At 56.4% G+C, this 15,288-nt stretch overlaps 5 protein-coding genes across 5 annotated transcripts; 2 read left to right on the top strand and 3 right to left on the bottom strand.

The window, feature by feature from the left end:
- Nucleotides 1-4,436: 4,436 nt before the first annotated feature.
- On the top strand, nt 4,437-6,522 carry GGS23DRAFT_271404 (uncharacterized protein). Its single transcript, XM_051512443.1, has one exon. It carries the CDS (start codon nt 4,752-4,754, stop codon nt 6,414-6,416), a length of 1,665 nt encoding a protein of 554 aa, XP_051375144.1. The 5' UTR covers nt 4,437-4,751; the 3' UTR covers nt 6,417-6,522.
- A 621-nt stretch (nt 6,523-7,143) lies between these two features.
- GGS23DRAFT_550654 (uncharacterized protein) lies at nt 7,144-9,053 on the bottom strand. The gene is made up of 2 exons (XM_051515301.1): nt 8,286-9,053; nt 7,144-8,071 (listed from the first exon to the last, which is right to left on the bottom strand). The coding sequence occupies exons 1-2, from the start codon at nt 8,431-8,433 to the stop codon at nt 7,608-7,610; spliced, it is 612 nt and encodes a 203-aa protein (XP_051375143.1). The 5' UTR covers nt 8,434-9,053; the 3' UTR covers nt 7,144-7,607.
- Nucleotides 9,054-11,350: 2,297 nt separating this feature from the next.
- On the top strand, nt 11,351-13,332 carry GGS23DRAFT_271202 (ChaC-domain-containing protein). The gene is made up of 5 exons (XM_051512441.1): nt 11,351-11,792; nt 11,904-11,935; nt 12,015-12,066; nt 12,338-12,717; nt 12,964-13,332. Exons 1-5 carry the CDS (start codon nt 11,737-11,739, stop codon nt 13,164-13,166), a joined length of 723 nt encoding a protein of 240 aa, XP_051375142.1. The 5' UTR covers nt 11,351-11,736; the 3' UTR covers nt 13,167-13,332.
- Nucleotides 13,333-13,524: 192 nt separating this feature from the next.
- Nucleotides 13,525-14,445, bottom strand: GGS23DRAFT_271224 (uncharacterized protein). The gene is made up of 2 exons (XM_051512442.1): nt 14,358-14,445; nt 13,525-14,298 (listed from the first exon to the last, which is right to left on the bottom strand). Exon 2 carries the CDS (start codon nt 14,161-14,163, stop codon nt 13,711-13,713), a length of 453 nt encoding a protein of 150 aa, XP_051375141.1. The 5' UTR covers nt 14,164-14,298; nt 14,358-14,445; the 3' UTR covers nt 13,525-13,710.
- On the bottom strand, nt 13,987-15,190 carry GGS23DRAFT_271196 (uncharacterized protein). The gene is made up of 5 exons (XM_051512440.1): nt 15,009-15,190; nt 14,867-14,939; nt 14,643-14,749; nt 14,358-14,596; nt 13,987-14,298 (listed from the first exon to the last, which is right to left on the bottom strand). Exons 1-5 carry the CDS (start codon nt 15,026-15,028, stop codon nt 14,201-14,203), a joined length of 537 nt encoding a protein of 178 aa, XP_051375140.1. The 5' UTR covers nt 15,029-15,190; the 3' UTR covers nt 13,987-14,200.
- Nucleotides 15,191-15,288: the final 98 nt, after the last annotated feature.

Here is a 15,288-nt window from a genome sequence, read left to right as displayed (position 1 = left end):
GCCCTTAATCCCCCAATCCGAGGGGAAGAGTAGGGGTTCACGACTTGCCCGCTCAGCTCTTTCGCCCAATTCTCGCGTGCAAGCACAAATTCGTGTTTCTGCTGCTCCTCATCTAACAGAATCGATCTCTATGACGCCAGCCCCAAATCGCCAGACGGCAATAGCGGTCGCAAAAGTACCGACAGGTATGACCCATCTTGTCAAACCTCGTCTCACCCGTTCTATGGCCCATGACTCCATTGTAGTTCGCTCGTCGATCCAAGGTAGCGGTCGCGACATCCCCAGGCGCGTCGCAACCGAGCGTCCTATGCAACGGTTCCCGTGCGTCTTGGACGTAAAATAGCACGGGCTTATTCAGCGGTACAGCCTGCCTTGCGTGCTCGACACTGCTCTCCAGTCCCCGTATCAACGTGCGCTGTCTGTTTATCGGGCGCGCCGTGTACCTAGTTCGGCTCGTCGACCGGTAGCTAGGATATCGGGAAGGTATCTTATGAGGGACCGGGTATGGATCGCAGGTTAGTGGTGGCGATGGCATCAACCGACCTATCCCACACGCCAGGATCTCAAACAGCATAGGTAAGTGAGCTTTGCATTGCGGTATAATCGCGTAGGCTTAGGGACGAGGCAGTACGCAGATGCGTTCAAGCCACCGCATACCAATTCGTGATCCCCGATACCCGATTTAAGACAACCTGCTAGTCTTCAAACCCGCCGGTGTATTCCAAGACGTATATCTAGCCCTTCGAGTCGATGGTCAGGCCCTTGCCATCTTGTGTGTCCCTATGGCAGGTAGACTCATGTAAGAGAACCTTTCGAGATATCACTAAATAACATAGCGCTAGTTTAAGGCAGTCGGGCTCCTATAACACGTAACTTGGTTTCGTGCTTCTGTCTCAATGCCTTTTGGATCACTATCAACCCGGGCAAAAGGTCGCGGTCTTGCCTAGATAGAGGAACCAACAAGCACATCGGGAGCGTGTTAGTCCGGGCGAATACATATTATATGCCTATGTGTAATCATAGATCATCACTACTACTGCCTTTCGCGAGCAAACTATCTATATGCATTGAAGGGGCCATAGGATTCGAGGTGACTATGCATCAAGCCCTAACCACGGGCGCAAACAAATCAGACTAGTTCGAGAGTTTCCCTTTGTAGATACCTATTCTCCAAGGGGCTTTGCAGTGCTGCAAGTGTATGCTCGCCAGCCACAAATCTTCCCAGCAACGTTACAGCATGTATGGCAAACACGTTGAAAAGGCGTGCGTTCAGTAAGACCAAGGTTGTCCTGCCTTCCATAGTAGTATAGTCATGTGTGAGATCTGTGCTGAGGACATCGATGGAACTGGGCCACAAACCTACCTGCCGGGGGCGAACGGTGTCTGGTTGGTTACCGAGAATGGTCACGCCCCCGGGCCTCGGAACTATTTTGCGAGGAGGGTATCGGAGCAAACGATAGGGGCGCGGCTCTTATGACGGGAGCAGGAGCTGTATAGCGTCATCTTTCAGCCGTTATATCGGACACCGAGGCTAGCACCCGCACGTGTCTTATCGGCTTCACGTCGGCGTAATGGGGGGGGGGAGGAGGACACGACATTACGTCCCACGGAGACTATTAGAAGATGTCATTGCTGAGGGGAGAGAAGAACGGAAACCAGCTTTCCCATACTGGATGCTTGGGTAATAGAGTAGGCAATCTGGAGAGAGAGTGTAGCCGACTCGGCAAATGGGACTTTGTCTACCGAGCGGTGCCTGACCGCTATATACGGCACGCGAAGCGACCAGACGTCCAGGCTGGCTTATCAAGCAGCACGAGGATACGCAACCGCGACGGCACCGCGGCATAGATTTCGCATCGTAGATGGCACCAAGGCAACGGGGCTCGTCTGTCTCGTCATCGTTTGCACGGAGAAGGAGATGGCGCCTGGACGTAGCAGACTGGGATTCCCGAGCGGACGGGGGTATCTCGGCGGCATCCAGGTCTCGGCACGTCATGTGTTTACTCGAAATTGCGAGAGAGGCCGTTGCCGCGAGGCGTTGCGGGTAATATTAGCACTGGTAGTTGTCGTCGGGAGCGGGTGCGGCAAGGCCCGCAAGAGGAGAGGATCGGTCTGGAACGTGCCGGGCGAGATTTATTTGGGTTGACTTGGGTAAAATAAGCGTAAGAGGGGAAGAGAGAGACGGCGGAGAGAGAGAGGGACTAGCGGAGGGACGGAAGTGAAGAGATTAAGAGGCGACCTAAGCCAAAACACACATTTGTTAGCGCGGGGAGTGTCTCTACTTGATATCCGAGGTCAGCAACTTACCCCGACGACTCCGTCTATCCTCCTCTACGTGCGTAAACCTGCGAGGAACTGTGGGGAGACACTACACCTGCCCATGCAACATAGGTAGGCAATATACGGCGATGTTGATTGTTATTGTTGCTGGTATTACTAGATGTTTCCTACGTAGGTAAGCGGGCAGTATTCCCACGAGACGAAAATATGCGATTCCCGCATGGCCACCGGTGTAGGTAGGTAAGGTAGATTGCAGTTAATATGCCTCCGAGACTTGTTTAGTGCGGGTGTCAGTCGGGAGCGCGTTACACGTTGATATCGACACAGTTCACGCCCGCAGGTTGAGGCTACCTACTACTAGTTACGTCAAAAGGGGAGTAGGTAGCTAACTAGGTAGGTACCCACTTTCTCCCTTGCCGAGCGCCCGGGGAAACGATGGCGGACGCTGGGTGAAACAAGCAGAAACCAAACAATCGGAACTCCCGGACGGACGTCGATAGGAGGATAGAGACGCCATCGCGGCGGCGGGGTAACCTGTTGGGTGGCTTGCTTACCTACCTTGGATAGGCACCTAAGGCAGATTATCATTTGGAGACGTTAATGATTCTACGGCAGGCCTGGCGGCGAAGAAGAAATGACGTACGCGCCGGAGGTGGGTAAGCGGGCAGGTGGGCAATAATTCATCGCGGGCTCGTGCCGTCCAGCCGCGTGCGACGTGCAATGTTGCTGAGAGACAAAGAGCGAGACAGAAACACCTAGACAGACAAGAGACAGGTCTCGACGGAGGGTATAGGTATACGTTTTCTACGGATTTGATAGGCCGCCACCCTCTCCAAGTAGCACGCAGAGGTCGTATCTCAATTTCCCTCCCCCGGGCGGCGGCCCCGCGCGCGGGTCTTGAGTTCGCGGCCTGGTGCGAGGAGGAGAGGAAGAGACACCCTGCCCAGGTACCTGTAGATGTCTTTCCTAGCTTCGTTGATATCAAGCGGGCAATGTAGGTAAATACCTACCTACCTACCTACCTAGGTACCCTCGAGCTCAGGAATCTGCCGTCGCTTCCGTTATTTGGATATACGTTGCGGTACCTGGTGCGGTACCTGGTGCGCCGCGTACCACCGAAGCCAGTACCTTGCCCGATTGTAGTGTGGGCAGGTACCTAAGGTAGGGTACCTGCCTACACTATAGATCGGCATTGTCCTACCCGTCAGAGTCCATTACGTACCTTCCCTCGAACTCACATGGAACTTTCTCCAGCGCAGCTACCTCTCGGGCGCGTGTGCGCATCTATACATAGGCGTCCTATAGGTCGGCTGTTTCTCCGGCCCCACCGGGTGGGATCCGCTTTCACCGGCAGGCCAATGACCGGGCTTCCGACGCCCCGTCTCCTTTTGGTTTTGGGGGGTACCTCTCCACCGTAAATAGTATGTGGACGTACTTGCTTACTACGTTGGGGTACCTGCCTTAGGTACCTTAGCCCACTACCTTAGGTAGGCACGCACCTTAGCTAGGTAGATTGCCGGGAACGGCTCCCAAGTCCGGCCTGCTGGTCGCGTAAACTTCCCCCGTTGGCGAGTCCGTCGAGAAAACGCCTAGAATTGCCCATCTTACACCTCCAGATCTCCTCTCTTCCCTCTCCTCTTCTCTCTCTCTCTGCCCTCCCCCCTCTCGTTCTCCCTCTGCCCAGTCTGGCGAGCTGTCCGACGCCCCCCCACCTTCGCATCCCCTTCCCCATGCGTGGAACCTGGGCGGCCCCGTCTGATGTCTAAAACACAAGTCCCCGCTCTCGCCGCAAGTGCTGGCGCGTCGCTGTCGGGTTCGTAGGACATGTCAGTGGCCGGCATCGTATTCTAGTCTCTCCTCTTCCTTGGCGGTTCACACGTAACTCGTCCGTCCCCTCTAGCTTGCCTATCATCTCTCCGGTCGGCCAATTCCATCAAGAGTATGCGGAACATAGGGCTCTGATATTGGACAGCAAAGTAATCAGTGTTCGGCGAGGCCCTGCGATCGTGTCCTTGATCCTCCCACGGCCTCCCTCTCCTCTCGCCACCTATTTCTTATCCATGCGATCCTTCGTACGCCCATCTCTCGCTTCTTCGTCCATTCGTGTGCTTTTCCTTGCTAGGAACGCCATCTCTGTTGGGGGCTGACACTAGAGAGATCCTCTCTCGCTCCCACTCCAGTCTTAACATTGCTGTTCATCACTCTGCTTATTTATTTACTCATTCCCCTCTCCTCTTCATTCACATTCGCCCTCTTTTGGTGTGTCGCTGCTGTTCTTGTCCGCCTAGAATCGGCCCATTCCATCGTCCCACCTGGATCCATTGATATGCCTTGAACCTTCCTCCCTGCTCACCGACAACCGCCTTCCTCTTCTTCCATTCTCCCGTAGTTGTAACAGAGATAGGGTGAGAGAGGGAGCGAGAGTGACTTTTGGAAGACCGGCTGGCATTCCGGCCATATCGACGTCCGCGATGGCCCTGAACGTGAAGCACCTAAACTCCGACGCCTCGTTTCTCCTGTCCTTCGAGCCCATCATCCCCGAATTCTTGCAGGGTACCGTGACGCCCCGGCCTTTCACCATCCTCCTCGACCCGTGGATAACGGGCCCTTCGACCGTCTTCCACTCCAAGATCTCGATCGCGACAAACATACATCCGGCCTGCCTGTCCTCGCTCTCGGAGCTGCCGGCGCCGCCGGACCTAGTCATCATCAGCCAGAACAAGAGCGATCACTGTAATGAAGCTACGCTACGACAGCTCCCCGCCACCGGGACGGAAACGCTCATCCTAGCCGAACCGGCGGCCGCCCGCCTGATCAGGAGCTGGAAGTACTTTGACCCGCAGAAGGTCCGGACAATAGAGCGGTGGGAGGACCCGCGGGTGACGGGCAGACAATCCGTGGTGCGAGTACCAGTCCCGGCCGTGGTCCCTGGTGGCCAGGCGGGCGAGGTCACTGTCGCCTTCATTCCGCAGAAGCGTGACTTCGTGGGCCTACACGCCGCCATCGGCATCACATACCGGCCCCCGTCGACGCATAACCTGCAACTCACTATCCCTATCGTATCGAAACCGCCCTCGCCGCCGGCGACCCCGAAATCCCTCAGCAGCCCGACTAGTATCCCCCCGGCATCCCACGCAGACACCCTATCGACCGACACCCTCCGTTTGCCACCTACACCACCCGTATCCCCACGTTCCCTTCGCCCTGTCCGATCCGCAACCACCCTACTCCCGTCGCCGCCAACACGTCTAGCGCCCAGTCCCCCGCTCTCACAACCCCCCCATTCTTCCTCTTCTTCCCATGATCTCCATATTCATATTCCGCCCAACCGGCCAGCAACCTCAAGTGGCTACGGCGGCATTCCTCTTACGGCTGTGGCTGCCGCCGCCATTTCGACGCGTCCCCTCTCTGTCCTCTTCTCCCCGCACGGCATCGCGTACGCGCAACTATCGGAGTACGCAACCTCACACCTAGTGTCGGAGGCAGCGCTGCCGCTGACCGCGCTATTGCATTGCATCGACACCCTGGCGAACCCGTGGTGGCTCGGCGGGAACGTGTGCGCGGGTGCCCCCGCCGGCGCCGAGACGGCCACCCGCCTCGGCGCCCGGGTCTGGATCGGCGCCCACGACGGTATCAAGGACGTGCGTGGCCTCGGCACGAGTCTGCTACGCACGCGCCGCTTCGCGAGAGAGGAGGTCGAGAGTGCGCTCCAAAGAACGATGATGACGACGACGACGACGACGGGGCGGAATAGTTCCCACTCTCGCGAAAAGGGAGAGTGGAAAGGAGGAGAGAAGAAGCGGGCGAGTAGAGGCACGACGGGAAGCAGTACAGGGAGCAGAGGAGGAGCTGTGGGGACCGAAGTCCTGCGTCTCGGCAGCGGCGATGGGGTCCTTGTCTCCGGGACCGGCGCGCTGCGACGGTACACGAAGGAGGGCGGAGAGGAAGAGGGCGAGGACTTGTGGGCTGCCAGTAGTAATGGGGCGGGGACGAGCAAGGCTCGTCGCCGGGAGGAGTCGAAGGCGAAGCTGCACTCCGGGGAGGTACCCGAGCAGCTGAAGCCGAAGAAGTCACTCCGGGGCGGTCTCTCACTACGCTTCAAGACCACGACAGTGCCGCCAATACCAACCACGTGACGGAATATGTATCGAGGGAATTTGGGGGTGGATAGCTGGCTACTGCGTATCGCGCGGGAGTCGAGGTTGGGCTTCGCTGGGCTGGCTGGGTCTGGGTTTATACGGACCTGCCTTTTTTTTTTTTTTTGGTTACCTTGTACACAATCGTTGGCCCCCATTCGCAAACACGCCGGGGGTGCGGTGGTCCTTAGCGGCACGCGGGGACAGACGCCATGCCTGCTAGGCATGAGCGAGCAAGCAAGCAAGAGAGGAAAGGCAATGGTGGGATGGGATACAGGTACGGGCGCGGCCACAGCCGCGGCTGCGGTTCCGGGCATGGCTTAAAAGGTACGGGTAAACGGGCAAAAGGCGTACGCGATAAGCAAACTTAGCATGGGACGGACGGACAGAGAGTCATACATACATTCATACATAACATACCTTCTATGTAGGGGTGGTATGGCGCGGATGGGAAAGGTATCCGATCACCTGCGAACCCTACCACCCCGGGACCGATAGGTTGGTCCGGTCGGGGAGGTGGGAGGGTTTTATCGCGAACTTAAACATTCTTTCTTGCGTTCCTTCTATCCAACCACATTCTTTGCCCTGCTCGACGTGGTGCGCGCGTGTCTATATATGTAAGTGGTTTCAGGGCTAACCCTCATCCTATCCGACGGTCAAGAGGAGACGGGGGCTGTAAAGGCAGGGGAGGCGGTACATTCTCGTGGCAGTATGCCGTTAAGCCATGGTGCAGATGTGACGTTTTGGTATTCTATAATCGCCGTTCAGCGACGGCATACCTACTCACTGGACGAACGAGGTTAGGTTTCTAGAAGTTAGACCGCACCCAGGGAATGTGCATTTTCTTTTCAAATAAAACAGAAGCCAAGCGGAAAGGAGGGAGAAAAAAAAAAGACTTGGGAATCATGGAATACGTGAGATCCGACTCTCCACTCGTTACGTGTTGACGATCATGAAATATAGTAGCTCGGCCCGTAGCTACACACATCCCTAGCCGGGACCTGTCTATTTGCCCGTCCCTTGACACCCCTATGCAAAGGTTTACGGATGATGATATACCCACATATAGAGCCCATACATGTAATAATAATAAAAAAGCCCTCCTGTCTCTCCGTCCCTCCTCCTCCTGGCCCGGGGGTGTCGAAAACGGCCAGCGATGACGATATACCTAGGTGGATCCGCTCGCATCAATCACTTGAGCTGCTTCAGGATCTCCATGAGGAAGTCCTCGAAGCTCAGTGTGATATAACCGTCGCGGTCGTCGTCGTATTTCTTGAACACGTCCGTCATGCGCTTGAGGGAGATGCACGCTTGGACGAACAGGTCGAAGCTCATGACGCCCTCGTTGCGCTTATCGTAGGTGCGGAACAGCAGATCGACGAAGCCGGGGCTGAGACGGTACCGGAAAGCGATGAGGGCATTGCTGAACTCATCGGGGCTGATGTTGCCGCTGCGGTCGGCGTCGAAGCGGTCGAATAGCGCGCGCCACGAGGCGAGGAACGACCATAGACCGCAGAACTCCTCGAACCCGATGGTGCCGGATCGGTCGCTATCGAACATGCGTATCATCATGCGCACCGTCTGTGAGTCGAAGGCGGTCCAGTCCCCGTTTACGAGCGCAGCCGAGAGCTCCTTCTCGGAAAGCTGGCCCGTGCCTACGAGTACTTTGTTAGTGTATCCCTCCTTCATTCCGGGTGCGTGCTTCTTCGAGTTCCCCGCAATCCCCCTACTATCTCTGTATAGGACCCGCAATGTTATCGCGTAGTCAAAGCTAGACTACTGAAGGTCCTCGATAGTAGGTGTGTGCAAAAACGTGGGGCGCTTTGCTGATCGCGAGATTTGGGAGGGGTTGTGACAGACGCGACATACCGTCTTTATCGACAGCTCTGAATAGTGGCAGTAGAGTGGGGTCGGCGGCGCCATCTACAGAGCTGGGAGAGGGCGGCGGCCGACTAGACGGAGGTGGGCGATTCTGGGCCACGGGTCGCGGCCCCGATGCGGTTGGTGGTGGGGACATCGTCGACTGAAGGTTTGGCCGGTAATTCTGGTCGTAGTTGTTTCCGCCGTAACTGCCGCTATGGTTGCTGTAGCTGGGTGAATGTGGGGATGTGCTGTACCCGGTAGGGGTCAGACGTCCAGCGTCGGGGCGTCGATTTTGTGGGATAGAGTCGTGTCGAGTAGTAGGGACCGGCGGCGGCGGCTTGGAATCGTAACGAGACGATGTGGAAGATGAGTGTTTTACGCCGCCTTTCTACGACCGGAGGAAAGGTGGTGTTAGTTTCGGTGGAATGGATTCAAGGGCAACTCGTATAGATGGATGAGAGAGGGGTTCATCGGGCAGGGGGGGTAATCAGGGACGGGAGAAAAAGAGATTGGCGGCGCGTGCGTCCTTACCGGCTCAGGTTCTGCGAATCTGGTTTCAAAAGTCGGTTAGCTCTCGCTATCACGTCACCATAGAATGGGGAATGACCCGAGTTCGCGGCGATTGCACGGCAGCTAAACGGGTTCCAGAGCGTCCTTTGACAGCTCCCGCCCTCGCCTCGCACCACCGTGGCTCGGGCGCAAGGCAGCGGCGATAGCGGGGTAACCTCAACAGCACCGAACGCGCACTCACCTTGGCAGCTCATCGGGATTGTAGGGTCTGTTGTAGGCCATGGTGCTAGATAGACTTCACGGGGCGGGTGAGTTGATACCAGGCAGCGGGAGAAGAGGATTGAGAGAAGGAGGGGAAGAGATGGAGACGGTAGAGATTGCGGCGCTGGCGATGCTGGCTTGTTATATGGGACCAAGACAGCTAAGATGCGCAATCGCAGCACTGCTCTCGGGTTATGCGTCCGTTTGCAGGGGCGGAGAATGAGGATGGGCAAATTTGATGACCAGGTAAGAAATAAGCGGCAGTGCCAGTCGACCCGTCGCGTTCTCAAACAAAGAGATGAATTCTTCGGTTCAGCCGCAAAGCCGTCTGGGTCAAAAAAAAAGCCAGGGGCGATAGACTTGCGGGAAGCCAAAGGGGAGGGATAGGCAGGAGTAGTGCAAGTCCGCGAAGGATTTGGTTGGGCGGAAGCTAGGGGGAGCCGTCGTACCCGTCGTCGAGAACCAAGCCGGATTGTCTGCAGCCCTAACTGATATCGAGGGCGGATTCGCTGTTCTGTCCTGCTGGCATTGGCGGCAGACACCGAGAGAGGATCTGAACGCGGTTTCGCCTCCAATCCGGATCGCTTCGGCTCGTCGCGAGAGGGACTCGTTCTGTCGCCTGGGTATTCGGCATCCCCAGCATGGCACTAGGAGCGCGGATGACTGCGACTGTTATGGGGTAACCTGGGATGGCTGACCCCGTAAGAGCCATGAGGACGATCAAATGACCAGCCACGGCCGGCGGGGGCTGTGTACCCGTCTATCAACCCCCTTGAAGGACCCTCATAAAGGTACCTGCCCAGCCCAAGATCCCACCTATATGTAGACCAGCATACCCTGGGGGGACGCGCCGCATGAATCTTCCTTTCCTCGCTGCGGTGACCGAACGAGGCACAGCTACCGCCGGGACCAGGCCAAGGCAAACCTGTCATCATCCTCGGAGGCTGACTCACGTAGGTAGGTACCTATGCCGCTGTAGGTATATCCGAGCGACAGCCTGGAAGCAATCCAAACAAACACCTTCGGCTGACCGCATGGGACACCGCTGCGGCTCCGCTGAGTGATTGATGGGGGAACAGCTCGAGGCTCTCCTCTGCCAATTCCCGTATAGCGCTCGCCCAGGCTTTTCCTGGTCTCGCCTCGCTTTTCTTTCTTCTCCTCTGCTTTGCTTTGCTCTTCTCAGGTAGTGTTACCTACATGGCCCGTCTGTAGGTACGGTGTACTACGTAAGTGAGTATGGTAAGTGAGCGTGGCGCGGAGCGGAACACAGGGCGGTGGCAATGAAGGCGCACGCTCCCCACCGTTCGATGCTATCGACAGAAGCCTATACGGGGGGGAAGCATGCATAATCTCCGGGATAGTGGGCGTCCACTCCCGGACGCGCTCGAGGGTTCGCCGAGCTAGGAGGCGTTGGGGGAAAGAGAGAGAGGGAGAGATCACGTTTCAGTTGGGCATTTCGACATGGTTGGAGAGGGCGATGATGCTCTTAGCTTAGCAAGGCTCGAGGTCTCTTGAATAAACCTGTCCAAAGGCAAGGAAGTGCGTATGATTCAACTCGGTGATTCTCTGCCTCCTGCCAATCGGCCTCTTTTCTCCTTCAAGTACCTACCTAGGTACCAAGTAAGGCAGTGCCGAGTAGACATTACCAAACCAAAGCCTGTCGGAAGTGGCCTCTCGGAGGTGTCTACGTTGGGCAAGAATGCACATCGTAGGTACCTGCTGCTCACCCAGTCTTACCGGTAGGTATGTCCAGGTACCTACATGACCCGTTGGCAAGGATGTTCCTCAGCTTGGCTTCCCGTCGTAGAAGAGGCAGCACACGTAGGTACTGCTGGATGACAACATTTGAGGACTGTGTCGTGGTCACCCCCCTTGGGCTTCCCCGAATAATACCTCTGCGTGTGCAATACCGGAAGTGCCCTTGGTTTCGGTAGTTTCTCAAGGTAAGAATACTATTCGATATATTGCATTACCTAGCATCCCGTGTCCTCCATTTACGTACCTACCTAACCTTAGGTACCTAAGGCAGGTATGAGAGGTACGTAGACGTGCCCAACCGATTATCCGTAGGTATATTCCCTGTCTAGGTATTCATATACTCGTATTCTCTCCTCGTAACTTCGCCATTCGCAAGGGACCGAGAAGAGGACAGGTGTTTTGTTTTTGAGGCTGCAAAACCTGGCTACATACCTACATATCGCTCAGACGGTCTATCGGCATCACCATAGTAGCATCTACGCCCTCCCGTCTCGACGCATGCCACATGGCGATGTGGATAAGTCACCTGTGCAACCCGTAGAGAAGCCGGCGGTACGGCCGACAAGCGGCCTGTGACAGCCGGCACAAAGACGTCAGGCTTGGCATTATCATACCATACTATCAGCTTCCCGCCAGGCCGGCGACCGGCCCCTATCGCCTGCCCCGAGCCCACCCTTACTCACCTCTTCTCGTCGAGGCCGAGGAAGACAATCCCCGCCCCGCATCCACCGGCTGGCCACGTCTTTATACCTACCTACTTTTCATTATTATTAAGGCTGCTTATTTCTCGTGTACCTAAATCTGCACACGCTAGCGGATCGCCCGTTCGCGAGGTATTAGTTGACTTCGGTACTAGAAAGGGGGAACGCCCACACGTGGAGGTAGAGAGAGAGAGAGAGAGAAGAATAAATAGGTACCTGCGGAGCCGATGGCAGCCAACGGCGCGACGCCAGAGAAGGACGAGTTCTGGATATTCGGCTACGGGTGCGTTGGTTCATACACCGAACGAAACTTAACCCCAGCTCATCACCTCCCCTTTCCCTCCTTGCCCCATATGCCTCCCGCCTAAGCCCAAGTACTCATAGAGAGAGACAGGAGCCTCATATGGAAACCCCCGCCACACTACGGTGAGAGCATCCGCATCGGCCCTGCCCTTTCGTCGGGTGCGCGCCCCGGGATCTCTGGTACTGAACTCGGCTCGATTAGACCAAAGAATACCCGGCTGGGTCACGGGCTATGTTAGGCGGTTCTGGCAGGTATGTCTCCTGGTGCCGGTTCTCCCCCACCATTGCGAGATGTCAGACGATAAGCTTACACATATTTTCAGGCAAGGTGAATTCCCCCCGTGTCCCTTGATTTAACTTCCCCTTTTTCTCGCGTGAACGGATATGAGAGGGGTTCGGGGGGTTAAGGGTTCGGGGGGTGGAGGCAAGCCAAGCCGAACCCGGACCCTAATCCGATATTCCCACCCACAACCCCCACGGAGCCGCCTGCCATAGCAGCTGTTCTAACCTTGACCACCGCCCGACCAGTCAGGACCACCGCGGCACGCCCGACGCGCCGGGCCGCGTCGTCACGCTGATCGAGCGGTCGTTCTGGGCCTCGCTCGCCGACGCGCACGACTCGGCGCCGGAGCGGGTCTGGGGCACCGCGTACCGGATCCGGCCCGACAAGGTCGCCGAGGTGCGCGAGTACCTCGACATCCGCGAGATCAACGGCTACTCCATCCACTACACCCCCTTCCACCCGGCTGCTGGCGACGTCGGCTCCCGCCTCCCCGGCCCCATCCGCACCCTCGTCTACATCGGCACTCCCGAAAACGACCAGTTCGTCGGCCCCCAGGACCCCCAGGCCCTCGCCGAACACATCTACGTCAGCGAGGGGCCTAGCGGGCTCAACCGCGACTACCGTGAGTAACTTCGCTTCATATTTGCCTCTTCTTTTCCTTTCACTTCTCTGTCTCCATCTATTCCCCTTTCCCTTCCAACCCCACCACAGTGTAGATCCTCCCTCCCTCCCCCCCCTTCCACGACACACTCTCTTCCGGACAAAGGAAACGAGGCGAAAGGAGGGAATACCTGCGAACATCCAAACCGCTGACACCCCTGGTGTGTGGGGGAACCTCCCCCCCTCTCAAAAAATTAACAATAAAAAGTCCTCAGCCTCGAACGCGCGCTCGACGAGCTGAGCCCTGACAGCGGCGACGTCCACGTCACCGACCTGTCCGTTCGCGTCCGCCAGATCGACCGCGAGCACCGCGAGGGCCTGCGTCCCGCGGGGCCCCGCCACCCTCCGGTCCCGCACGAGTTCCGGCGCGCCGGCAGCGTCGACGAGCAGGAGGAGACCGAGAAGGCGTAACCCGACGTCGCCTGCGTGTGCTTCGATGGAGCCCGGACGGTGGTGGCTGAGACGATTTGGGGGCATCGGGGATGGGAAAAGAGAGCGCAGAGGCAAGAGGTTGTGTCGCTCGCTGACGCTGAGTGGGCGGCTTGCCTATGCCCGATGCGTGACCGTATGCGTGAGCACGGCATGAGAGAGGCAGAGGTAGAAAACAGGAGGAGAGGGGAAAAAGGTAACAGCCTGACACATACCCACGTTGATGTGGATTCCTTGACTCGAATTTATCATACCTGGTATCTTCCCACCTTCACCAACCATTTTCTGCTCCGATGCCCATTGCGTTGCCGTGAATCACTCGTTGTAGGGGCTTCCTCATGCTTTAAGCTTATTTTTATATTTGTAAGAAATGCCGTGGCAAAAACTGCCACGTAAGTAATGTATGTACGTGAAATGTACGTGTTCCTCAATGGAATTGACCTCACTTCTCTCCCGGGAGGTCCCCATGCCGCCGTTTTTTTTGGGTTTAAATCGTCTCCGCTCCCCCATTTTAACCTTCCTGTTTTCATAAGGTCGTCAAAAAAAAAGATAAAAGATCGTAATGTACCCTTTCACGTAGGCCGTTGAAAAAGATAGAAAAGAAAGTCATGAAACACACAAAAGGGGGGGAATATGGCCGGGGCCATACAGGAACGCATATTGTAAATGTACGCGCGAGCCGTCGGAGGACAGGGAACCGAACGAGCGTATATATGTATACACATATGTATGAAGTGGAGTCTCCTTCGCATAGCCCCACGAGCTGGTCGGGTTTGGGAAGAAGGGTAAGAATCGTTTTATAGATACAGATAACAAGGCGGCCGGGCCGTTGACTGGGGGGAGAAGGCGGCGGCGTGATACAGCAAGGGCATGGCCGTGCTAAACCGGGGCTGGCCGCCTGAGGTCGATATCGTTGGGTAGATTGCCGATGAAGCCATCCCCTTTTGACTTTGGGGGTGCGCCAACACCTTGCGGCCATCTGTTGGCTTTCTGGATGCCTTCAGGGTATTCTGTCTTTAGTACGGTGGCTGCCCCTGGTACGGCGGCTGCTGCTGCGGGTTGGGGGCTTGTTGGCCCCCTTGCTGCTGGTCTGGGTAGCCGTAAGGCGCGTATCCTGTAACGGCTTATATTAGCCTGGACCCTTGGATCTGATAGCTGGAAAGTCGTCCTCACCTTGAGGCGGGGGTGTCCCGTAGGCCGCCTGCGGCGGGTATCCTCCGCGTCCGTAAGCCACTGGTTGATACATCGCAGGATTCGGCATCCCGTATGGGATCGGTTGCCCAGCGGCATATGGCATTTGAGGCTGTCCATACCCACCTCTTGGCGGGTACGTGCCACCCCGGCCACCGGAACCACCACTTCGAGGGCCGGTATCAGATGCCTTGTCGACACGAATAGTCCGTCCATCGAATCTATTTTTTATTAGAAAATATCTCAAGGGAGGCGGGGTTGGCCTACTCAATATTGTTCATGCTGGTAATTGCGTTCTGCGCATCCGCCTCGTTCACATATCGAACAAATCCAAAGCCCCTACTGCGGCCCGTATCGCGATCTTTGACGACAACCTAGCGCATAAGGCAAAATTAGCTTCAAGGATCCACCCGAAACGCAGTGACTTGTAGTTCTCCAACTGAGAAAAGAAGAAGCCGATAGCGCATACGAAGGTTCGTTAGGCTACGTACCGCTTCTTCGACTGGGCCGAATTCTTCGAACTTCTGCCGTAGAGTGGCATCTTCAGTGTGCCACGCGAGTCCGCTAGGTAAGTGAAAGAGGAATCAGATTAGCCAGGTGAGCGACAAGCGAGAGGAACGAGCCGTGTCTTACCCAATGAACAACTTGGACATTGTTGCTGGAATGATGGTTTCCTGTGAAACTGATGTGGAGTGTTAACGATGGAGCACGATATTTGGGCTACCACTAGGTAGGTATCGCTAGGTTCCACTCGCTGACTAGCAGGGATCGGCGTCGACAGCCTCACTCTTTCGCGATGTTTATATGGGGAATCAAAATACGAACATTGCTTGCGAGAAAAGCCAAGCAGCAGTTGTGAGCCTTGGTAGTACCGCACTATCGAGTCGTAAAATCGTCGTAGATTGCTAATGAT

This window comes from Durotheca rogersii, assembly GCF_024521655.1.
Source record: "Durotheca rogersii strain YMJ 92031201 chromosome Unknown GGS23scaffold_3, whole genome shotgun sequence".
Lineage (NCBI taxonomy): Eukaryota > Fungi > Ascomycota > Sordariomycetes > Xylariales > Xylariaceae > Durotheca > Durotheca rogersii.
The sequence above is the reverse complement of the archived record's forward strand: the minus strand, read 5'-3'. Positions and strand labels throughout refer to the sequence as shown.